This window comes from Sparassis crispa (genome assembly GCF_003851025.1).
Source record: "Sparassis crispa DNA, contig_000007F, whole genome shotgun sequence".
Lineage (NCBI taxonomy): Eukaryota > Fungi > Basidiomycota > Agaricomycetes > Polyporales > Sparassidaceae > Sparassis > Sparassis crispa.
This window is the reverse complement of record NW_020939754.1, coordinates 410118-433198: the sequence shown is the minus strand read 5'-3', so window position 1 is coordinate 433198 and position 23081 is coordinate 410118. Positions and strand designations below refer to the sequence as shown.

Below are 23081 nucleotides of genomic sequence, written 5' to 3'. Positions count from 1 at the left end.
AGTTCCTCCTCCGCAGAAATTCGTCCATCTTCCACATCCATTGCGATGGTAGGTGAGTACTGAAATTTTCGATATTTTCGATATTTGGTCACGGCGATGGTAGCACGAAGTGAGAAGTTCGAGGCTGACACGATGGAGTTATCCACCGTGCGATCCATCTTGCTGCCTCGTGGTGGCCGCATTTCCCTCGCCAAGGAAGAGCCTGTCAGTCTGAGAATCTGTCAGGGTCTTCTTTGCCAACATCATCACCAAAAGCTGCGATTGAGACACACCGTCCGTATGTTTCAGCGCCCTCACACAAGACACAGCCTGAAATGCCAACCATTACTTGAACAAATCGACAGCTCGCGCCCAGTCATTCCCCATACGTTGAGTGATTCAAATACGCGATCTGTTTGGATCTGGGTGCATCACTTCAAGGGAGAAGTCCAATAGAAATAAATCACAAATCGAACGCTACAAACTGCACCTAACTGGTCATGTCGCTCACACATTCCCAAACGCCCTTCAGGTTCTCTTTCCATAGCGTGACCTTGCCGTCCCCACAGCTTACAGCGAGCACGTTTCCCGCGAGACTCCAGGATACGCGCCATACCACATCCGGGAACTTGCCCGCAGGTGCCGATCCTGCCCCACCTATTGGCGACACAACAGACGACGGATCCAGCGCGGTCTTGACCCACGGCGAGGTCGGTGTGTCTTTCGTCCAGATCAACACTGTCTTGTCCTGCATACCAAGGTGAAGGAAGCACCTTAAGGGATTGTAATAGACCCACCTGCGAGGCAGTAGCAATATAGCTGCGGGGAAGCCCGATATTTGGCGCCCACGCCACGTCGCGCACCCAGTCTGTGTGACCCTCGAGAACTTCTTCCTCCATCCACGCCTGCGTTTCTTCCTGGAAACCCCAGATCCGGACAAGGTTGTCGCACCCCGCGCTAGCAAAGCGCTTGACACTCTGAGGGAGTACGGGTTGCTGGCCCGGGATGGTGCTTGGTTGAGGTGCAATGAGCGATCCGGGCTGCACTGCGGGCGCCCAGGAGACGGCGTTGCAGCCAATGGCATGGCCCTCGAATACGTCGGCGCCCCACTGGCCATCGTCTAGTAGGACATCTATTAGGAATACCGGGATGCACGGCATAGGATAGACCTACTCTTGAATGTCAAGACAGAGATGGTGCCATCCGACGAGGCACAGGCGAGGATGGCTCCGAGCTCGTGTGGCGCCCAGGAAACGGAATTGACTGCAGGCGTCCTCAATCGCTACTGCGCGTAAATACACGTGAGGACATACCTGAGGCTTTGTGTAAAGTGTGCTCCTTAATTTTCGTCCACCCGCTCGCGCCGGGGCCCTGCTGTTCCTTCCAAATGATAACCTTGCCATCATACGAGCAAGACGCGAGGATGTGACCAAACTTGGGGTGCGCCCAAGCGACCTGCCAGACGGGACCGGTGTGCCTAACATAAACGAGTAAGACAACATCGGTGCCAGAACTCGTGAACAAAGTCTCTACCACGCACCCTTTGAGCACCTGGCCCGCCCCGGGCTTCTGCTCCCCATCTACCACGTCGAACACGCGCACAGTGCGGTCCGACGAGCATGTTGCTAGGCGTTTTCCGTAGTAGTCCAGCTGCGCGTCATGCTGGAGCCATGGGTGAGTCCAACAGTCTGTCTCTGCAGCGGCGACGTACAATCATGTCCTCATGGGAGGTCTCGATTGGGACTGGGTCCGCTGCCGCACTGACGGCGGATGGCTATAGTATAATCTTAGTCAGAACAATGGGTGAAATAAGTGAACCTACTCACCATTTTGTTTCGTCGAGGTAATTAGGTGGTTTGTGCGTTCGCACCTGTTCAATGACACGCACGCGTGGTCAATCGCTCCTGTGACGGGCACGATCGGTTCATCTTCTAGAAATGAACCTCAACTGAACTGTCATTTGATCCGGCACATTCGCGGTCACATCAGGGAAATTCAAGTCCACTTAACCTCCTTATTGCCTTATTCAAGGAGAAATAAGGTGATCTCCACTCTGATTTCTCCTTATTTTCCTTTATATGGAAAATAAGGAAGCATAAGAAGAAGGATTGTCTTATTTCTCCTTAAATAAGAAGGTTACTTAAGCAGATTTGACTTTTCCCGATGCGTAGATCACGTGCTCCGCAGACGAAGCGTGTAAGCGCTGAGCGCTGATTTTGAACTTTCGATCGCGAGCCTGAGCGCATGAACATCAGACAAGGGCTATTCGCTATGAGAGTAACTTAGTTTTGTATAGCGCTGCCATTTTGCTCCCACACATCCGTCAATATCTCAATGTTCAGAGACTAATCGCAAAACGCCCGCCGTGGAACAAATTCTCGGAGGACGGCTTCTCTGTGGCATTCCTCTAGGGATAATCTATTGAGAAACGCAAGAAACCCCATGAGCGCCCTTCTTCCTATACGAGAATCGGATTTCTCAACTAGCCCTGACAACTGGCCTGCCGTGTGACGCTCTCTCCCGTCCTGCCCACCGGATACTGGTGCTGCTTTCATGACGAGTATAGGCGTATGGCCAATCGCGTCTACCGACCTTTGAAAGGCTTTCACTGAGTCTCGTGCATGCGGTAAGAACCTCCTTTGCATCCCAATGAGCGCGTGCATGCATATCTATGAAGCGGGTATTAGCTCACAGTGGGCCATTCATCCAGGGTGAAGACGCAGAATCGGGTGTCGTCGTATTGTCATCCTGTGAGCTTTGAGGACATGGTGGCAGGCACTGTGGCACCTGAGAGTCACCCGCGGATGGCGACATGGCAATTGCAACACTCACCTCCTCGCATCAGTGTGGTCACGGAGACGCCGAACCCGCCGACGCACCGGAAGCCGTCAACCGGCTGAAGGAACAGGAACCCACCAAGTTTTATAGCGGGATTTCCGGATTTCTCGCTCTTTGCGGGTCTCTCAGCAGAATTGTCCTTCTTCTAGCGTCGATTCATACAGATTTACTAGCAACACACGAGACGTATAGTTCAAGAAGACAGATACATGTGAGTGAATTAGTGCCAATGCTGATAGCTGATTACGCAAAGCGAGGTTGAGAGCAACTGCTACGGCAGCGTCAGAAAATTACATCCGAGAAGAAGTAGCGATGCGAGATCGCGAGCTTAAGATATCGTCGGGATCAGCCATACTGCGTTTTAACGACCAGTGAGCTATTGTCTGCGAAAAGCGACGATCAAGACTTACCCCCAGCTATTGTGCAGAAGATTCCCACCAGCTCTGTGCTCTCATGACGAAACTTCGTATGATGCGCGCCCTGATGTCCAGATTATCTAAGGTACTACTTGGTAGGAGCATCAACCGACCATTCTCGGTGGGCACTCACGTTTAATGCAGTATTCGCTTCCCTCCATCGCTTTCTCCCTGCATCTCGGAAACGCGCACACCCTCGCTTCTGAAGCCATATGTTTCTGAGGAGAGGTCGGAGGGATGTCCTGAGAAGTAGGAATAGAGTAGCTGTCGTCTACAGTGTCAGTTGGAAGGGTGAAGATGAGTTGTGTCGGTGCGTTGAATTGCCCCACCTTCCCTCTTATATCCTTCCGCTTTATGTTCTTCCGCGTCAGATCCATTCGCATCAACTACCATGCTGTCCACTTTTGCGAGATATCAGGCCGCTTATTGCAACAGCGCGTACGGGAAACAGAGAAGCCCAAACACCAATCCCCTTTAGATGCGTACCAGGACGCACCACAATAGCCTCTTGGATATGTTCAATGCAAGACGTACATCGAATGAGGTCTGTCGGATGCCGTCTCGTTGTCGTTACCATTTGATATACATGTCCTGATCGTCTCCCCCAGACCTGTGTGGCGGTGTCTGTGGTTGAAGTAATCGCTCGATCCGGCCAGCCTAGCTGATTTATTGTGTCACATGTGGTGTAGTCTCGGTGTTTGTGCCGCATCTTCGACCCGCAGAACCCTATGGAACCACAGGCCAGTTCACCCAGTCGCAGCAGATGGCAGTGACATCGTGGCTGTAAAGTGCAGTGCATGGTCTGACATGCGCCCATCGCGCGGCAGTTGAGCCGCTTCCGTTCCTTGGGATTCAGATGCGAAGTATATCGGACGTATGCTGTCATGCCATGATGCTGCCTGTTCGCGACGGCCTCCGTGTCATCACGATAATACGGGCACTCTCGTTTGGTCTGGAGTACGACGATCGCTGCCACAAGTAGAGACGATCTCTGCGGGCATGCGTATTGTGCTGATGGCTCTACCTCAGAGCTGCGATCACCATATATACTGGTTAGTCGATATTCTCATCGATTTTACGGTGGGGTCGATGCGAAAAATCATGCTTGAACTGACATCATGGCTCACGTATATGTGACGGCAGGGCGCTACCGTAAACAATCCTGTCGTTCTCAGTGATAGCTATCCGATAAAGAGGGTATGGCTCCGGCAATTAGCGCGCAAAGCAGCACGACGCAACTCGACTCACATGATCATTCATGATGGCTGTGGATAGGATGAACAAGCGGAAGGGTCTCACGACACGACATTCATCTTCTTGCGCTCGAACGGAACCAGGGTAATCGCCAAAGCGGTACCATGCACAGTCTGCGTTTACATGAGGCCAAACTACAATAGTAAGCATTCGCTGTCTGTCAAAGAGGATCTACGCCCATCCTACGGTTGTCAGAGACCTTACAGACCCTCCCTCCGCCCACTCCCCCCCACACACACACATCCAAAAAATCGACGATCTGCTATGTCAGCGCCAAAACTACCATCATCTTACGCATAGTAAGCATGCACATACACCTCCGCGATGTAGCACAAAACGCTACCGACCTCGGTTATCCGCTGGCAGTGGAGTATAACAGGTGCCAGCTGGTTCGCTGATGACATCCATCGATATCTACTCTGTAGTAAGTGTATTTTTTTGACCGCTTCCTTTCTCGTAATACCCTATCAACGTCACCGATGCCAAAACAAATGACCGCTGCCGACATAGTGAATCAATACGGTGAAACAGATGCTTCTCAGGCTTGATCCACCCTTCTGGCAGTACCACTATCTGGCAATACCTTACCATTTACAAAATTGGGAACGAATGCAGTCGAAATGACTGAGGCAGGCGTTTCTCAATTTGGGCCTACCATCTCGAAGTCTGTTTTTCAGATGCTACGGTTTCTCACCCAGTGGTGCGGTAGATCCTCATGTCTCAGTGCCCACCACCTACGGCAGAGAATTTCCACTTATTTGATGCACCTGCTGTCATAGACGAGCAAGTCCTGTACTGGTCGGGGATCGTTCTGTCCGAATACTTTTGCACTTGCTGTAAAAAATCGGCGGATCATGTAGCGATGCACTAGTCGTGTAAAATTTTCGCCCGCAGCATTCTACATATCACTCTCGATCTTTCCGCCGAGTTTGCACGCAAGTCAGTTGAGCTGAGAAATACCTATCGTGAGGTCGTCGATGTCAAGGAGGTGGGCGCCACAACCGCGTCTAACGTGCACGTGTTTTCTCTTTGCCCTGAACGACCATGTCTGTGGCTACACCGACTGTGCTTCCTCGCAGTCTGCTGTTCCCGAACTTGCTACCACAGCCACCACAGCCGCACCCCACCCCCCTACCACCATATGGACATCGAACAGGGCGGCTGAACAGCCGCCGTGATCTGCAGCGCGAAATGGACGAACTCAGCGAAGAGGAAGAGGAACTACGCACCCTTGTGAGACTGGACGCGCGAACGGCCGTCGGTTCTGAAATTGACGACAGTCTGTAGACACATGCGATAAAAAAACGCGGATTCAACTTCATTGTCCCTATTGGCCGCACTCATACCCAGCATGAGGAGAAGAACGACGTCAGGACCGTTACTTGCAATATTTGTGCCAGATATGCTCATTTCTTTTCTCTCAGGCCGACGAGGACGAGGATGACGATGATGATGACGACGACGATTCCGCCAGCGTTGGATCTGAGACTAATCTAAGTCAGTCCAACGAGGCCTCCGATGAGGAAGCGGGTGAAGAGTCGGAGGAAGACCTTGATGCCGACATGGAAGATCTGGACGAGGCCGAGGATGTTAGCGGAGAAGCAACTGAACACGGCGAAGATGAGGAACATGGTGAGGAAGAGGAGGAAGAAGAGAGAGAGGCAGAGCCATCATCGGACATGTAGACATTTGGGTGAGCGTAAATTTATTCTACGGTGCTGTATCAACTACTGTTAGCCGATATGCATGTCCGGATATGTTTCATCCTCTCTACCCTGGAACTGAGATTTTCGAGATAGGCAAGATGTTTCTAACAGACTCCCGTTTTCTGTGTTCGTGCTACGCAGGTTACGTTCTACGCAATTAGGTTCTACTTCCGTTACGACCAACCCGTACGGAGTCCCATGCTCACATCGTACCGGCGAGTATTACTGAGCAGGTGCGTGCTTCAATGCTTCGGAGAAGTCGGCAATGATATCACTGATGTTCTCAATCCCAACTGACACCTGTATATAATCACGTCAGTATGATACAAATTCGAGACTCACAAAAACGTACGCGAATAAGGTCGGGAGTGACACCCGACGCGAGCTGCTCCTCGTTGGTGAGCTGCTGGTGCGTCGTAGAAGCAGGGTGAATGACCAGGGTCTTCGCATCACCTACATCCACGTCATACAGCAGTTCAGCAAGATTATTCTCCGGTGGTGTAACAACCACGTACCGACGTTGGCTAGGTTACTCGCTAGCTTGAGGTTGTCGACGACTGTGCTGCCAACCTTCGCGTCACCCTTCACGCCGAAACTCAGGACACCCCCGTATGTGTTGGGTCGCAGGAGGCGCTTCGCAATCTTGTGAGAGGGATGAGACTCGAGACCGAGGTAGGAGACCCAAGCAACTTTCGGGTGCTGCTCAAGCCATCTATCAAATACCGCATCGCGTTCAGCGCAAGTCTGTCATCAATCCACAGGAAGAGGAAGTCACGACATACTCTGCCAAGAGGAGGGCATTTTCCGAATGCCTCTGGCCACGAAGACTGAGAGTCTCGAGGCCTTGCAGCAAGAGGAATGCGGCAAACGGATTCAGCGTCGAACCGAGGTCACGCAGCACCTCGACTCGGCATTTGATCGCGAACGCGAGGGGTCCGAATGACTCGGTGAACTTCAAGCCGTGGTAGCCCTCCGAGGGCTCCGTGAAGGAGGGGAATTTGCCGGAACGCGCCCAGTCGAATTTTCCTATGTGACAAGAATGGTTGGATAATATACGAGAACGCAGCATGAAGAGGAGATTAACCAGAGTCGACGACCACCCCTGCGATCGTGGTACCGTGACCACCAATCCATTTTGTGGCGCTGTGTACTGTTTCGATGTCAGCAGGGGAAAAACGACAGGTGGATCAACACACATACCGACGATATCTGCACCGTGCTCAATCGGTCGGACGAGGTAACCTGCAATTCACATTCTGACTACGTTTAGAGACCTCAATGGTTTCACAAACGTACCCCCCATTCCAAACGTATTGTCGACGACCAGGGGGATACCGTGCGCATGTGCGACCTTCACCATGCATTCGATATATGCCACGAAAAGTCGATCAGATCAAGAAACATACCTCGGCAAGCTCGGGTAAGGGTGCTACGTTGTACTTCGGATTTCCAATACTCTCAACGTAGATGGCTTTCGTGTGCTCATCGATAGCCTTAGCGAAGTCCGCGGGTGCGTCGCCTTCAACAAACTTCACACCGATGTTAAACTTCTTGAGGAAGACTGATCTCGATATGGAATATGAACTTCGGTCCTTCGAGAGTCCGTGAGAGTTCGTACCTTTGAACTGGTTGTAGGTCTTGGAAAGACAATTTCAATTTCGCCAAGAGTAAGATCATAGGTTCCAGTACTCACTCCGCCATACAGGTAAGATCTGCGGTGTGATGAGGTGATGGCCCGGTAGTCAGTACACCATCACATTTCTGCGTAAGTCGTTACCCTCACGTAGAGACAATATTGTCGCCTGCACCAGCAATAGTGGCTATTGCCATAAACTGAGCGGCTTGACCACTTGACGCGGCGACCGCGGCTACACCGCCCTCGAGCGCGGCCATACGCTTCTCGAACACTTCCTGCACTCACAAAATTTGTATTTATGGACAAACAAAGGTTTCGTTTCCCAACATACTAGAGTGGGGTTTCCGATTCGGGAGTATATGTTCCCAAGGGCCCTGACATCCTCTTCAGAAAAGATCGGCTTCGATACTAGAGGTCTACTGACCTCAGCCCGAACAAATCCGCACCGTGCTGCGGGGAAATACCGTTGTTCATGATTTTCGTTTACCAAAAGACGTGTAGAGTGGCCATCTTACCTGGGAGTTATTGAACACGAAACTAGTGGTGGCATAAATAGGAGGGGCCCGCGCATTCGTCGTCGGGTCAGGCTCTTGACCCGCATGAAGCTGTAGAGTCTCAAATTCGGGCTCCCTGTCGCGTTTTAGACATCAGCTCCAAATTCGGGGAAAATACAGTTGACAGACTTGTAGAACTGAGATGCCATGGGAGATAAGAGTCAGCCGCAGAAGCTGTAAGGGGCATCGGGTGTGCGGCAGTAGCCTTTTTATTGCCGCGGGCCCACGATCACGCCATCCGCCCTCATCTTCGCGACTTCAGATTGACGGTCCAGGAGTTTACTAGGCTCGATGCTAGGTTGTCGGGTGTCATGCACTGCAGAAACGGAACTGTCATCTACGGGAACCAGGGAGAGGGAGTGAGGAGCGCTGAGATACCGTGAGGAGCGCCGACGTTGCTTGTTTGCCGAGGAGGCACCAGTTTTAGATCGATATACAGATCGTGCGGGGCAATCTGGGCAAAGTAAAAATAACATCGTGTCTATATACAATATTCGGCAGAGACTGCAATAAAAATTGACCGGGATCTGGATGAGCACGGTCGACGCCTACAATTATTGATCAAGAGATCTTGTACAGATGTGCGCTACAATGGTAAATACTACAGTGCGGCGGTATGTCGGACAAGATGTCGGAAGTAAGTAACTCGTGAGTACAATTTAGTCCCTCTACGTAAGCGCACCAAGATTCAATATTCATATTTGTAGATAGTGCTCATTATGATAAAATGCATCGAGGGACGTGGGGTATCCACCTCGCCGTCGACGGCGACGGCGCGGGCGGAAGCACGTGGCTATGGCTCGGCCGTTGACCAGGCGGAATGCGAGCGCAGCTGGTCGAGAACCTTTTCTGCAACGCACTAGTACTCTTGTCCCTGGATGAGACTCGAAAACGTGACCGGTAGGTGACTCAGTCTTCTGTTTGCCGATAACCACGCATACTTTGTGCTTTGCGTCGCCTGAGCCCGTAACAATCTCGTGGTAAAATTGCGGAGTCGGCGGGTCATCCTGTCGGCAATAGTCTACGAGATAAGAACATGTAAGAGCTTCAGTCGCACTTGCTTTGAGCGTCACGATCGCATGCACGTACCATACAAAGCCGTCAAGTAGGTCTTTGGTGCAGATTCTACGGTGATAGTGATTTTAGCAGTTCCTGTCGAAGGCCGACTGAAACTTTTGAGACTTAGCGTCGTTCCCAGAACGATCGGCTACACTCTTCTGCTCAACCAAGGTAGATGTCCCGGCAGTGGTCGACTGAACTAACGTGGACGGTGATGTCGCAGTCTTGACGGCCTGCCGACCGTTGTCTTTGTCAGCTGTAGAAACGCTGACACTCGCAGAAATTGGAGAGGATGGGATGACCGTAGCGGTGGGATTGGTGGCAGCGTCCGTCTGTACAGGTTGGACGGAGTTGAGAGTCAGTGTAGATGCCATTAAAGGAGGGCATGCGGCACTCGAGATACTGGATGCAGGGGAGACAGAAATAGGAATAGTCGTTCCTTGAGCGAGAGGCGCATGATAAGGAACGAATCCCTGCGCTACAGTATGCCCAGGATAGAAAGGATAACTGGGAGTAACAACAGGCTCCATCTGATACGGTTGCTGAAACTGTGAAATATAAGTGCCAGCGACAGAGGGGGGCGAGTGATATGGCGGATAATTAAGTCCACTGGCTGGAGTAGTCCCATAGCCGCGGACAGAAGAAGATGGAATATGGTACGGTTCTGCCGGAGGCACCGCGGACGGTGGAGGCTGAGGCGCACCAGACGCGTAGTACACTGCTCTATCCCCGCCGTTGACGGGGGCTTCGTGACCGAAGTACACACCACCGCTCGAGCCGGAGTCAAAGTGAAGTAGGGCTTGAGGGAAACTATACATCGTAGGTATCCCGACGGCCAGCGCCGGCTGAAGATGACCTGCTGGAGGACCCATATAGGCAGATCCAGCAACACTGCCAAGTTCAGCTGGACCGGGGGTGCGTGGAGAAAACCAAGAACCAGTCTGGTATAAGCTACCAGGGTTGTTCCACATGGAATTATAAGGAGCTATCCCTTGAGGATTCGTTGCCCAGAAGTTACCTTGAAAACCACCGCTCAATTTGAACCTCTTGCGGCTCGAATTCATGCCTCCGTCCCCTAATTGCATGAAGCTCTGCTCCAATATTGACTTCCGCTTCCGACCTGCGGTGTTCGTAGGGCTGACAAAGTAGGGATCAAACGGAACATAATCTGGGGGAGGTGGCTGCCCGCGAAATCTGATAAAATCTATGACACCTTGTTGTGCGGCCAAAAACATGACGGCAGTCTTCGCGTCATTTCTGTTGCGGTACTCCACCGGTACTGAGTACCTCCGGACCTGTTCGGGAGAAGGAGAAGGCGAGAGCTGAACAATCAAGATACATCCACAGGCTGTGATCCATTAAGTCAGCAACGCAAATTATTGCGCGGATTAAAGAAGTACCTACCATCCTTATCGGAGATCCACTCGAATGAAGGGCTGCTGCCAGGCAGGACCTTCCGATATTCCGACAAAATGGTTGGATAAATAATGTCTGTTACAAGTCTTCTCGTCTCCACCGGAATCTTGTTTTTTACTTCCCCCGCAGCCCTGCGTATGTAGTCGCCAATGCCTTGCCACATAGCCTGAAGGCATACCGCTGCCTTGGCTTCTGTACGCTTAGTAAACTTGGCATCTACCAAGTAGGATCTACATTCCATCGGTCGTTCAAGGCGAAGAAGACAGCCGTGGACTGCCCACGAGGTCAGTCCAATGATATGCCAAGAAATTTTCTCGTACGCACGTCCGAGCTTGGGGCCCATGGTCCAGATAAACTTTGCATTAAGCATACTGCCTCTCGCCGACTGGATCATCATGTTCAGCCAGGAAGAAGCGTTAATCTCTTGAGCGGTTTTGCCGTCCATGTGCTCCGGGAACGGTTTCGGCAAAGTTTCGTAGAAGGCTTGCACGGTCAAGGTCGTGTTTTCAAAAGCATCGGACGGGCTGACTTCATTCGATGGCTCGTCTGATATGGGAACGGTTTCAGTCCGTCCGTCACCGTGCTGGATGAAGTCCAAGACACCGTCTGCAAGTGCGGCCAGCGCACATGCCTTCCGAGCATCGTCTGGAGTCGGGTAGATGGTATCAACGGAGTATACTTTTAAGACTCGCTGATTGAGCTGGATGCGCAGAGCACACCCTTGTACTAAGATAGACCATTCAGAGAAAAGTCCGAAAAGTCTTGTGGTTTGGAACGCACATTGTCCGAACTTGGGTTCGTCTATAACTAACCAGTAAGGCTTGACTTTTCCAGCTCTCCAAGTCAAACAGCACCGCTCAATCTCCTGTATCGGATCGTCTGCGACTTCTTCCTTCGGAGAAAGGATGGAGGTATTATCCGGTGATGTCACTGGGTCCTTCTTGGATGCCGGCATCGACTCAGGAAGTTCAACCGCGTCGTTTGACTGTGTGGCTTCCGAACTGTTTGGCAAATTGTCTACGAAAGGATCTTCGTCTACGGGGGATCTCGCTGTTGCTGCAACATCCTGTATTTGCTGCGGCGCAGAACATGCAGGTCTGGGGGAAAGAAATTGATCAAGGGAAAGACTGTCCTGGCACATCATCAAGTTTTTTGTTACGAGTGCAAAGAGACAGCTGTTGGACGGCTCCTCCTGGGAGGACGTGGAACTGGTAGGAAGAGAGCGAACGTCATCCATAGCGCCGAGCCGTCTATTGATGGTTTTTCAGCCTCTCAGATGCCCGTTTCAGCCACAGAGCGCTTGGGGTAATGCAACGCGTCAAACCTAGCCTTGCAGCTCTCTGTCCGGGTGGGTGAGGTGTTTTGCACGAAAGAAGGTGAACGGTGAGCCGAAACTTCGTTCCCTAAACTACGTGTTTTGAGTGATGGTCGGAGTTCCGAATGGCGGCACGCACTGGTTCTGAGTCAGAGGGACCGGCGTGGGATGCAGCTGCGATCTTGCTGCGGTGCTGTTCGGGGCAGTCACTATGAGTCTATCGATGATGCGCGCGGCACAGACTTCTCTGGCGTTAAGTAAGAAGCAATTCCCAGCTGAGTCCAAAGCTCAAACGTGAAGCAACGGCAACTCACAACAGATGCATTGCATGCTTTTTGGGTAAAAACGCTTCCAGTGTCTGGATCCGAGCAACAACCTCTGATTAACTCTTCAGAACGTTGAAGTTGTCAGCACACGTCACCTACCGTAAAGACACTGACGATATCTGCAAAACAAAGTTTCCGGGTGGGGAAGACTTTTTAGGACAAAAGTCTTCACTGAAACTCCGAAGTTGCCGAACCCATTAGTAGCTAGTCTCGGAACCAGCCGTTCTGACCTTCGACCCTTTTTGGGAATTGAGGTGGAAGGGTTGTCAGAACGTCTGGTGAAAATTGTATAGAGGGGGGGGGGGGTATGTAACGCTCTCCCCACTGTAGCTCCTGCACAACTCGTGTCACGCTTGTCATCCCGCATGTACCTGTGCATCTCCTGACCTCCGCTGGAAAATTTTGTTCATGTATGCTGCCATATGTGTACCTTGGACCATATTCGAGGCATTGTGACCCGCGAGTGTGCCACGCTCGGGTTCGGATGTTTTTTTGGCTGAGGTCACGCCCGTGTGACATACCCCCCCCCCTCTATACAATTTTCACCAGACGTTCTCGGGAGCGACCCAACATCTTAAACGCCCAATTTGGTAACCGCCAGGTTGCTCACGTGAACGTCTGGTTACGAGACTAATTAGTAGCAGTTAGTAGCGGAAGCCTGTTTCGGCGCTTGAATTGTCGCTCAGCGCATTTACGTCCACGTTCCGCTGCACGACTGAAATTCGGCAGAGCTTGGAAAATGTAGTCTCCCAAAGGCAGTTGTAGCCACTCTGCTTCAACCTTCGTGCCTCGGATATCCGTGTCTGACGTCTGCTACTATGCCAGACCGCTCAGTCGGCGCACCCCCCTAATCGGCACTTTCAGGGTTTCCACCAATCAGAGAGCACCGTTGGGCTTGGATGTGGGCGCCTGGTCTCGCGTAACGCATATTTCTTGCCTATATATGGTGCGCCGAGTAGGGAGGTAAGCCGACTGAGCGGTCTGGCATAGTATCTATAGGGGGGGTCTTAGTCTCGGAACCAGCCGTTCTGTCAGTGCGGGCCCCCAATCGGAGAGCGAAAAACACCTGCACAGCCCGCAGACAGAACGTCTGGTGAAATTCGTATAGGGGGGGGGGGGGGGGGATTGTCACATTCACGTGATCTTGACGCGTCTTTCTGCACGTCAGGCGTGTCGCGCGTCGCGTCTAGAGATGTAGGTAGCAGGTACCATGTCGTAGTACACAATATACCCGGACCTTCTGCATGATACCCGGACTTGCTACACCAGAGTCCTATGAGTTCTGAAAACCTCTATACCCTATTATCAGAGCTTAATGCTGGAGATCCCGTGCAGGATGATGAAGAACTTGACGACCCGGACTGGGATGAGCATAGTGCGGACTCATCTGATGACGAAGACGAAGACACTGACAATACACCTGGGCGCCAACGAGAGCCGAGTGATCCACCGCACAAGATTCGCACACGCAACTTCAAGGACATAGAAGCAGAATATGTATGAGGGGAAGATGTATCGTGATTGCTACAGACACTACACAGAAGACGCGTACTACTACACATCGCCCGTAGGACACGTCGCCCTGACGCGCTGGTCACGAAGTGTGACAATCCCCCCCCCGCCTATACGAATTTCACCAGACGTTCTAGGTGGTAGCTGTGCATCTCTTTTTCGCTCTCCGCTGTCAGTTTCACGTGATGCCCTGCTACCACCGAACGTCTGGTTCCGAGACTAGGGGGGTCTTACTAAGAGGTCCATTGCGGGTTGTGATTGCCGATCCGGCACGTCATGTGCTCCCACAACGCGTCTGTAAATCGCGTCGAGCGCGTCGTGTTTCTGTACTTTCAATGTCCCCGTTCACCTGCTTTGCCACGGTATGTCACCCCGAGGTGCATAGAGACAAGTCAACACTTTTTCTGTGTTCGCAGCTATGTCGTATGCTTTATGGTAGTCCGAGCAGCCTGAGATTTGTTGTGATTAGTCTCCTACACGGAAATCTCTACACCTTCTGCATCATCAACTCTAGCAGGTACGATCTTGCTATCACCTGTGCACTACCACACACCACCGTACATGCCAAATGGGGAAATTGCAGTGAAGAATAACCGCAGAAAGTCTTCAGCAGATTTGTGGGAATCGGTACATCACGTGAGATCACAAAACTTTGCGACTCAGCGTTATTAACCACTAGTAAAATTACAACTCCGTCTAAATTGTCCGACCTCTCGACAAGGAGGCGCGTCAGAACCTAGACTAGGAAAATGGAGAGACAGGGATCACTGTTCTCTGGACAATGCTAGTATTATATTTTCATTTTCTTCTGCGGAGAAGGCATAATCGCTGGCCGAATCATCGACTGTTCCGGATCTCCCACGACTAGTTTAAAGTCAAGACTTCTTCCCAGTCAGCCCGAACATGCCCTCGTAGAAAGAGAGTTCCTTCTCCAGAGCAGCCTTAATGGTATCGGCTCTTCTCCATCCATGACCCTCGCCTTCATAAACGACGTACTCGACGCGGCCTCCGCCACGCTTGATAGTGTTCACGATGTTCTCCGCCTGATTAGGGGGAACCACGGCATCGTTCGAGCCCTGAAGTACCTGGAGAAAATCGTATTCTGAGCCACAACTGAGAGATGCGTAGCGGAGCGATACACACAAGTAAAGGTGTCTTGATCTTCTCAGCGTTGTTCACCGGGGACCGCTCCTGGTAGACCTGCGGTACCTGCTCCACAGTACCGCCAATCAGTCTGAACAGATAGTGCGACTCGTATTTATGCGTATCTTCAGCGAGACTCTTCAGGTCTGCTACGCCATAGAGCGATGTGCCCGCAGCAAACGCAGTGGGATGGTAGCATAATGAATTGAGCACCGTCAAACCTCCCGCAGAACCGCCTCTGATGGCAGTGCGTTGCGAATCAATCAGTGAGAGAGGAGGCTTGGCGAGTTGCTGTGTCGCCGCGACGCAGTCTTCCACGTCGACCACGCCCCAGTTACCTTTGAGGCGCTCACTGCAAGTCGGGCCATGAATTGCTTTTTTAAAGCTGGGAATAGCGAGATTCTCACACGTATTCGCGGCCATACCCGGAGCTTCCGCCATAGTTGACGTCCAGCCTGCCATGCTCAGGATCAGTAAGCATGGTCGATAGAGACAGGTGTGTGCACAGACCAAGCCCAACCACGGCTCGTGAAGAACTGTACTAGCCAGTCTAGACTTTGCGTGGCCATACCGGTAGGACCGCCATGGGCATTGACCACACACGGCGGCTTCTCCCCTTCGGGAGCGATGTACTCGGGATGCGTAGGCGGGTAGTACAACACATGTATAGGTCTGTCGTCGGGTGAAACGCGCAACGTCATAGGCTGGGCGACGGAGATATAGGACGCCGGGAAGCTCGGACCGACCGATGGGGGTCGGAGGATGGTGAAGTGCGGCATGGAGTAGTCCTTGAGCGAGCACAGCACGATGCTCTGGGGCTCTGTAGTCTTCTCGCCGATGAAAACGACCGTGTCTCGGGCAACATGCCTGACCACTAACCCGGAAATGTACGGGCACGCGATCTCTTCCAGCGCGCCGCTCTGCAGGGTGAGGACGTAGACTACGGTGCGGCCGTCCCTCGTCGCCAGGAACAAGACTCTGGACCCTTCTTTGTCCAAGGCGGCACCAGCCTCGTGCCTCAGCTGCCACGATTGTTGGCTGAAATCCTCTTGCACTGGCGTGTAAAGCGCAGGAGAGGCCTTGCCAGATGACACAGAATATTTCCACGGGTTCTGGTAACCAGAGACGTCGTTGATGAAAAGCAAGAGATCGTTTGACACCCAGAAAGGGTATGCCACACTCGTTTCTTTCTTCTTACCTGCTACATATTTGACCTCGCTCAAGCTCATGCCATTCTCGTCCGCAGCCACCTTGGCGGTGTAGATCTCGGCGCCTTCCCATGGCATGTCCGGATGGAACCATTGGTGCCAGGCAATGTGAGTGCCATCCGGGGTGAAACACGGAGACGAGTAGAAATCTGCGCCGGACACCAGTGGGGAGATAGTCTTTGTCTTGGTGTTGATGACACAGAGAGTTGTGACTACATCTAGCGGGGCGGGCTTCGTGTGATCTTCTAGGATAGACACCAGGAGGTGTGTGTGTATGGGATGCACGGCAAGCCTGGCAAAACGATGGTTCGAGTTATCTGCGGAGACCGATTGAAAATTAGAACGAGGACGACTTGAAATGACCACCGATCTCACCTGGTGTAACAGCTTCGGGCTCTTTGCCGTCTTGTACCTGATATACCCTGTTGTCGTTAACACTCGAGAAGTAGATAATTCCATTGTGCGCGATAGCAGGAGCACCTCCATACTGTCCAGAAACTTTTAAAACAGTCGCACCAGAAAGGCCGTTGAATCTCTCACCTCGTGTACTCTCGTCCTTACATCCCATTCCCTTCCGACGACATCGCGACTCTTCTCCGTCTCAACTAGGACATTCCGACCCTTTTCGGACGGCCTGGCTTCGATATGATAGATCGTAGAGGTTACCGGATCGACGATAACTTCTTCAACTTTAGGTGGCTACGATCCAGTTGAGACGTCGGTTGCCTGTCATTACTGTCTGTCATTGCTCGGACGATGATCCACTCACTGTCTTCAAGATCGCGTCCGCTGTGATGGGTGACGTCCAAGTCCCGTAAGGTGCTATTTTCTTGGTCATGGTTGCAGAATGAGCGCCAGACGTGGATTCTGAGAAATAGTCTCGCTGCATTCCCCGACGCAGACAGTGATATAATCCTGCATCGATGTTTCGATAGAATTGGAATTGATGGCTTCCTTTAGATATCATGTGTAGCACATGTCTCCCCCCGGAAAGCTTGGGCAGCTGGCACCAGATTTGAGATAGCATGGGCCTGTCAAGGCCGATCATGAGGACATTGTGCTAGTGAGTCGCATGAACCCAATTTACTGCGCTTGTAATTCATCCTTGTTGAAGATCAAGCCTACAGAGGAACATGGATGCAACACGGAAACAAATATTCGACGATCAAGGATTTGTCGTCGTCCCTAACCTCATTCCCACTGACTCTCACAAGGCTCTCGAGGATGCCTGCGAGCGGGTCATCGCGCGGACGCGCTCGGGGGAATGGACCCACCGTCGCACAGTGGGCAGGCAGTTCCCACCGTTCGATAACGACAATCCGGATTCATGGGGTGTACAGCATCTGATGCATCCAGATCTAGGTAGGTGAAACGGTTGAGCCGTGTTAGGTGTTCGAATACTGATCTTAATTGTCGCCCGGATATCTCAGGAGAGCCTGTGTTCGCACAATGGTACACTTCCGATCCTTTGGTTAGCTTCGCGCAGAACCTCCTTGGGTGCAAGGAGGAAGAGCTTCAGATGGGTGAGCGACTACCGATTTGCCGTATGAAGTGGGGGAGCACCATGGACTGACCAGCATTTCCAGAGCTATTCAACCTACTCATCAACCCACTGTCGTATGCGTTCGCGCTGCGCTGGCATCGTGATGACGTGCGCGAGAACGCTTCGGATGACGAGGAGATTAAAGCCTTGAGTATCTGGCACCATGGTGTAGGTTGTCTCGCGTTTATCCGATGCCTGATCCTGATCTATCTTGGGACTTCGACAATAGGTCCAGTGGAATACGTATGGCTCATCTACGGTACGATGCTCGTTAGGTCGCTCATGTGGGTCTCGTACAGCGCGCTATACGAAGATTCATGTCTCTACGTTGTCCCTGGCTCGCACAAAGTACCGCGCTCTCCAGAGCAGCGAGCACTCTCCTCGACGCTGGATGCTCCTGCTAATCCTCTGGATATGCCTGGTGCGATCCGAGTAATTTTACAACGTAAGCTTCACCCTCTACTTCACTTGTTCTCCATTTGTTAATCTCTGACATTTTGCTAGCGGGCGAAACAGTTTTCTACAATAGCAATATCTTACACTGTGCATCGTATGACCCACAGGAGCGCCGCGCGACATTGCACGCATGCATGGGCGACACACGTGGTGGGGCTACCCGCTCACGAAACGTGCTGCAGCACGGGCTGAAGTGGATGAAGGAGGCCAAGTTCCGCGACGGGCTGAATGATAGGGGCAAGGCAATGCTCGACCGGCTTGTCAAGTTGCAGGGGAGCGTGAATGGCGACGTTGGCTATTCATTGACAAATTAACCGGAGTGACAACAGGCGTATTTGTATCGTAAACCAATGTACAAGGCTCGAGGACGAGGACAATTAAAACAAGTGGCGTGGTATGAACATGTCAGAAAAAATCGGGAGTAGTTTTTGCTGAATTGACAATGTACTGGTACAGCAGAACATGGGAGTCAGGAAGAGCTCTCCGCGTCTGCGGGTTCCTCGCCTGGGTCGACGTCATCTGCTTTCTCTCCTGCAGCGCCCACTTCCACGTCCGGTTGCATTGCGGGGTCGGGCGTGGACTTGCTAGGAGCTCGCCCCTTTGACGTAGCGGGGAGTACCACCCCTTCAAAAATCCCCTTGCTGTGACTCGCTGCTCTTTTCGAAGGGGCCCTGCGAGAACGGGTCTGCCTCTTCCCCGCTGACACCTCCTCAACTGCAGCACCAGCTGGCTGGGCCTTCCTCGCACGCTTCGCGCGAGATTCCTGCCCCACACTTTTGCGTTTTGCGGGCATTTCTGCCAGCTTGTTCTTGACAGTGTCCACTGTGCATCGAAATCAATCGTAGACCCTATATTTGCGAGAAGATGATACGTACAGCCATCTCGCTCTACCTCCTTTAAGTAAGTTATCATCTCCTCTCGTCTGCCAGTGGCATGCAGACCGATATCCCTGCATATCGAGCGCACAGTTTCTGCGCGGAGCACATCCCAGGGCATCTGAGAGCTCATTTCTGTGCGAATTGTAGGGATTGAATATTAAGAGGTGGGATGGTGGGAGAACGCAACTGCCCGGTGGACCCCGGCACTGCACCCTAATAGTGTGACACCCGGACGCGACGCGAAGGTCACACTTCTCGTGATCATTCGAGACCGTGTCCATACATCGTGAAGGAGCACGGATAAATCGTCAGAAATCCCAGAAATAGATTGTATTCGGAGCGAATTCATGGCGGCAACAACAGAATATATGTCCCGTCTACGATTGCGTAACAATACGAAAATCATCTTCCCGCAAGCCTGGGTGTTTCCGTTTGCATTCCTCAACAGCATTCCTCGCTGCAAGTGCCACCTTCAACGTGCAGAGATAAGACAGTGAGAAACGCGTAACAAGCCAAGGAAGGACGGTCACGGACCTCATCAGTATGTCTATCCTTTGTTCCCTCCCACAATGGACATGTCTAATATCCGCCGGTCAGGATCAAACGATGCAAGGATTCGTGAACCGCTTACGCTAGGCTTGTCGAAGTGATCATAACCGTCGATCTGTTGACGACACACATAACAGGAATATGTATAGCACTTCGGGCATTTCATGTTGTTGCACTATAGATCCGTGAGGAGGCTGTCTGGATTGAATGTCGATGGAAACTCACCCCAGACTGCTTCACAAACGCTGCCAAGGCGCGTGAGCATTCAGAAGCTGCAAAGTGACAATAAGCATTTGCCTACTTTTGCCACAATTGGGACAAGTCCGTATGAGCGCCTGAGCTGTGGTCGATGAGTGTGATTCACGAGTCCACGACGCGCGGAAGTACGGCCAAACATACACATTGCTTCTTCGATATGATGTCGCACATCTAACTTGGTCTGCGTAGCTTGTGCTGCTACACGTAGTTTAAGCTATTAAGATGATGACAAAATTGGAGGGATGCCTACCTTCGATGCAGGTCTTCGGTCTATGGTCCTGTCCATACGTCAATACGCCGTCAATATGCTTGACAGGCTATAGCTACGACTCACAAGCTTCTTACAATCCAGACAGGTTACAGAAGCACACTCCTCATTTAAGCACCAGAACACGCGTCGATGGAGAGTATCCTCGATCACAGCTTTGAAGTCACAATTTGGACATTCCTCGAGATTCTCCAATCCGGCCGCTTCTATATCCTGTTGCTGCTTAACACGAGCATAGAGCACGTACATTTCTGGAGTGAGGAACCTGCGGAACTCTGAGTCCGGGAATGCTGCGTCGCAGCCGCATCGGTCCATGCAGACCATATTCGCATCAAGCGAACCTAACATCTGTGACGCATACGAGGTCATGCAGTTGGTGCAGAAGAGGTGCCCCTCGGTGCACTGGGCCATCCTTTCCTGCTCAAAATCTCTCAGTAACGTAACACGGGAAGGGGCTGCGGATTATAACATACGAAAGGTACAGGCGAAAAGCAACATCCGCACTCGATACCGTCCCCCGTGCACTCATACTCCTCATCATTAATCTTCCAAGCCATCTGCGCATCTTGCTCCTCTCGCAGCTCGGCCTCATCGCGCGCGGGCCTCCTCCCGCGGAATCGCTCGGCGACACTGGAGCACACTTTCACGCCGCATCGACGGCATGTCTTATCCCAGCGCAACACCTGCACGCAGATCTTTAGGCCGATCCGTGACCACTTAGGTCCGCCCTGTTGCGGGGAGTGATCATCCATCCTTGCCCTCGTGCCTCTGGAAGACGACATGGCACGGTAAAGCTCGACCCATTCATCACTTCCAGTAGAGAAGCTTGAGTCCCCTTCCATTGCAAAGCCTGATACAGTGAAAGCAACGATAGAGAGAATGCCAATGGACACTTACTTTGCTGTATTCTGGCCTCCTTCATCGCGATACACTAAGCAGATACAGCGTCAGTATTCAGATTGCAGGCGGACGCGATGGAATGAGGCCGATGGACATAATCCAGCATTCGTCTGGAAAAGCAATGTGCAATAGGAGCCTGACAGGGGCGGGCCAATGAGCGTCCCTTGGATTGCTGCCATTCATTCAGCAAGGTTTACTCAGCTGACCAGCATGTGGCTGCGGAACGTCAGATTCAGAGTGAAGACAGTCTAGTCCAGCGGAGCGGTACGCGAAGTCCATGATTGAAACCCAGAGCAGTCGCGAAGAATGACGTTCAGTGGCGCGTTATCTACTCCATCCCAATTCTCTCGATATAGCTCCCAAGATACAGGCTGAAGTTAGGGACAGTGACTTAGCCTGTGAGACAATACAAGAGACGTGGAGGAGCGCGAGCTTACAGAGCCAAACAGGTTATTCTGCAGTATACAGCCATTCCGTACCAGTCCATCCTCAGCGAACTGATCTACATGGTCCAGTACCAATGCTTCGAATCCGCTCCTGCTGAGACAAGTCCGTCACCGAGGACTCCGTCTGCACCTTCTACTCCTCTTCGAGTTGATGACGGACGTCCTCCAGCAAGCCTTTGCTCGTCAGCTGCAAGAAGCAGTTGCCTTTGAACCCCTCGTTCGCGCTATAAACGTATTCCAATATTGGAACATAAAATTGGGAGTACGGATTGTCCTGCCTTATAGTCCGTCCGGTATACTCCCGAGAAGTGGGCGAATGCAGGAGAGAAGGGGTGGGCATCCTGTAGGTCTGGTCTGGTCTCCTCCTGGCACATAAATTCGTGAAAGCTCGCCTGATCCCCTGCATTGCGCGCACACAAGGGGGTGGGTCGCCATCGAACAGAGGGTACGTCGCGAACCTGGATGCTATAAATGGTAGAGGATAATTCTCAGTCCATGATACCAGTGGTGCACAGCTTCGAGGGGGTATGGGTGACCATGATATTCTGGGAGTGGAGATCGCCGTGGTAGAACAGGAAGCCTGCGACATCAAGCGATGGATTGTACAGGAATGAGATGAGTGATGGGAGAGACCATGTCACCGCGTATGTCTTCACTCCCCCGAAGCGGCGATCTAGTGGGAATTTCGGTCTTGGTCGGTGTCAGCCATTCGGTAATCCAAAGCGCCAGAATAGACAGAGTCCACATCATGTATAGGAACATCTTCACCATAGGATCGCGCATTGCATGATTCGCGTGCAAGACACCAAGCCGACGCCACCTGGCTCGAAGCGCTGTGTCGAGGGTTCAGACAGGATGTCGACAACCCTGACGTAGAAGAATGGCCCGACTGTCGTCCTCCATATCGTCCGAGACGTGCATCAACTGCATCCCTCCACCTTGAAAATCAGGGCGTAGGGAGACCCTACGCCACCACCATCGGCTTCCGCATTGTGACGCGTCAAGGGCAGTGTACGGGCCATACTGCATATAGTAGTGGTAACCTCGCTCGCTCGCCTATGAAAGAACGATAAACTGTCGAGTGTTTCATCCTCGTCTCGTATACCCTCTTTCCGACCAATAATGGACGAGTCACTAGACACAGTCAGCAGCGGGCACGTCCACGAGGCTAAGTCAAGGCCCACTCCATAATTACCGTCACATTCCTGCGAAAATGGGAAGAAACCATCCCAACGTTAGTGTGAACCACGAGTGAAGAACGAACCACTCACCACTTCGCGAACAAGTTGAGATCCTTACTACGAAGATACAGACTCCTGGTTTGTCCGACGGTTGTTCACAAGACACTGTGCGTTCTTTCCTTTCAGAACCTAGGACAAGCTGTTGGCTCCAAATTATCCCGCCCCAGAACAGGCTCATTC

At 52.0% G+C, this 23081-nt stretch overlaps 11 protein-coding genes across 11 annotated transcripts; 3 read left to right on the top strand and 8 right to left on the bottom strand.

The window, feature by feature from the left end:
* Window positions 1-469: 469 nt before the first annotated feature.
* On the bottom strand, window positions 470-1808 carry SCP_0801480 (Protein transport protein; the record flags this gene model as incomplete). Its single annotated transcript, XM_027760741.1, has 7 exons — window positions 470-727; window positions 777-1099; window positions 1153-1242; window positions 1293-1456; window positions 1520-1641; window positions 1691-1753; window positions 1806-1808. The coding sequence occupies 7 exons, from the start codon at window positions 1806-1808 to the stop codon at window positions 470-472; spliced, it is 1023 nt and encodes a 340-aa protein (XP_027616542.1).
* Window positions 1809-3233: 1425 nt separating this feature from the next.
* SCP_0801470 (hypothetical protein) lies at window positions 3234-3626 on the bottom strand (the record flags this gene model as incomplete). The annotated part of the gene is made up of 3 exons (XM_027760740.1): window positions 3234-3313; window positions 3367-3504; window positions 3563-3626. 3 exons carry the CDS (start codon window positions 3624-3626, stop codon window positions 3234-3236), a joined length of 282 nt encoding a protein of 93 aa, XP_027616541.1.
* A 1905-nt stretch (window positions 3627-5531) lies between these two features.
* SCP_0801460 (hypothetical protein) lies at window positions 5532-6172 on the top strand (the record flags this gene model as incomplete). The annotated part of the gene is made up of 3 exons (XM_027760739.1): window positions 5532-5720; window positions 5775-5855; window positions 5912-6172. The coding sequence occupies 3 exons, from the start codon at window positions 5532-5534 to the stop codon at window positions 6170-6172; spliced, it is 531 nt and encodes a 176-aa protein (XP_027616540.1).
* A 243-nt stretch (window positions 6173-6415) lies between these two features.
* Window positions 6416-8532, bottom strand: SCP_0801450 (Homocysteine synthase; the record flags this gene model as incomplete). The annotated part of the gene is made up of 15 exons (XM_027760738.1): window positions 6416-6493; window positions 6546-6646; window positions 6709-6905; window positions 6976-7219; window positions 7278-7343; window positions 7394-7435; window positions 7490-7544; window positions 7600-7754; window positions 7812-7830; window positions 7887-7905; window positions 7977-8104; window positions 8161-8203; window positions 8254-8279; window positions 8345-8459; window positions 8513-8532. 15 exons carry the CDS (start codon window positions 8530-8532, stop codon window positions 6416-6418), a joined length of 1308 nt encoding a protein of 435 aa, XP_027616539.1.
* A 993-nt stretch (window positions 8533-9525) lies between these two features.
* Window positions 9526-12095, bottom strand: SCP_0801440 (hypothetical protein; the record flags this gene model as incomplete). The annotated part of the gene is made up of 4 exons (XM_027760737.1): window positions 9526-10790; window positions 10847-11131; window positions 11183-11584; window positions 11639-12095. The coding sequence occupies 4 exons, from the start codon at window positions 12093-12095 to the stop codon at window positions 9526-9528; spliced, it is 2409 nt and encodes an 802-aa protein (XP_027616538.1).
* A 1679-nt stretch (window positions 12096-13774) lies between these two features.
* SCP_0801430 (hypothetical protein) lies at window positions 13775-14002 on the top strand (the record flags this gene model as incomplete). The annotated part of the gene is made up of 1 exon (XM_027760736.1): window positions 13775-14002. The coding sequence occupies one exon, from the start codon at window positions 13775-13777 to the stop codon at window positions 14000-14002; it is 228 nt and encodes a 75-aa protein (XP_027616537.1).
* An 884-nt stretch (window positions 14003-14886) lies between these two features.
* SCP_0801420 (alpha/beta-hydrolase) lies at window positions 14887-17200 on the bottom strand (the record flags this gene model as incomplete). The annotated part of the gene is made up of 7 exons (XM_027760735.1): window positions 14887-15096; window positions 15155-15506; window positions 15562-15609; window positions 15665-16679; window positions 16738-16849; window positions 16903-17061; window positions 17132-17200. The coding sequence occupies 7 exons, from the start codon at window positions 17198-17200 to the stop codon at window positions 14887-14889; spliced, it is 1965 nt and encodes a 654-aa protein (XP_027616536.1).
* Window positions 17201-17495: 295 nt separating this feature from the next.
* SCP_0801410 (hypothetical protein) lies at window positions 17496-18675 on the top strand (the record flags this gene model as incomplete). Its single annotated transcript, XM_027760734.1, has 6 exons — window positions 17496-17724; window positions 17793-17885; window positions 17949-18073; window positions 18135-18148; window positions 18205-18350; window positions 18410-18675. 6 exons carry the CDS (start codon window positions 17496-17498, stop codon window positions 18673-18675), a joined length of 873 nt encoding a protein of 290 aa, XP_027616535.1.
* A 155-nt stretch (window positions 18676-18830) lies between these two features.
* Window positions 18831-19369, bottom strand: SCP_0801400 (hypothetical protein; the record flags this gene model as incomplete). The annotated part of the gene is made up of 2 exons (XM_027760733.1): window positions 18831-19183; window positions 19237-19369. The coding sequence occupies 2 exons, from the start codon at window positions 19367-19369 to the stop codon at window positions 18831-18833; spliced, it is 486 nt and encodes a 161-aa protein (XP_027616534.1).
* Window positions 19370-19616: 247 nt separating this feature from the next.
* SCP_0801390 (hypothetical protein) lies at window positions 19617-21236 on the bottom strand (the record flags this gene model as incomplete). The annotated part of the gene is made up of 10 exons (XM_027760732.1): window positions 19617-19709; window positions 19774-19818; window positions 19871-19963; window positions 20014-20033; window positions 20090-20128; window positions 20188-20244; window positions 20297-20324; window positions 20381-20731; window positions 20788-21164; window positions 21212-21236. 10 exons carry the CDS (start codon window positions 21234-21236, stop codon window positions 19617-19619), a joined length of 1128 nt encoding a protein of 375 aa, XP_027616533.1.
* A 557-nt stretch (window positions 21237-21793) lies between these two features.
* SCP_0801380 (hypothetical protein) lies at window positions 21794-22000 on the bottom strand (the record flags this gene model as incomplete). The annotated part of the gene is made up of 1 exon (XM_027760731.1): window positions 21794-22000. The coding sequence occupies one exon, from the start codon at window positions 21998-22000 to the stop codon at window positions 21794-21796; it is 207 nt and encodes a 68-aa protein (XP_027616532.1).
* Between the last annotated feature and the right edge of the window lie 1081 nt (window positions 22001-23081).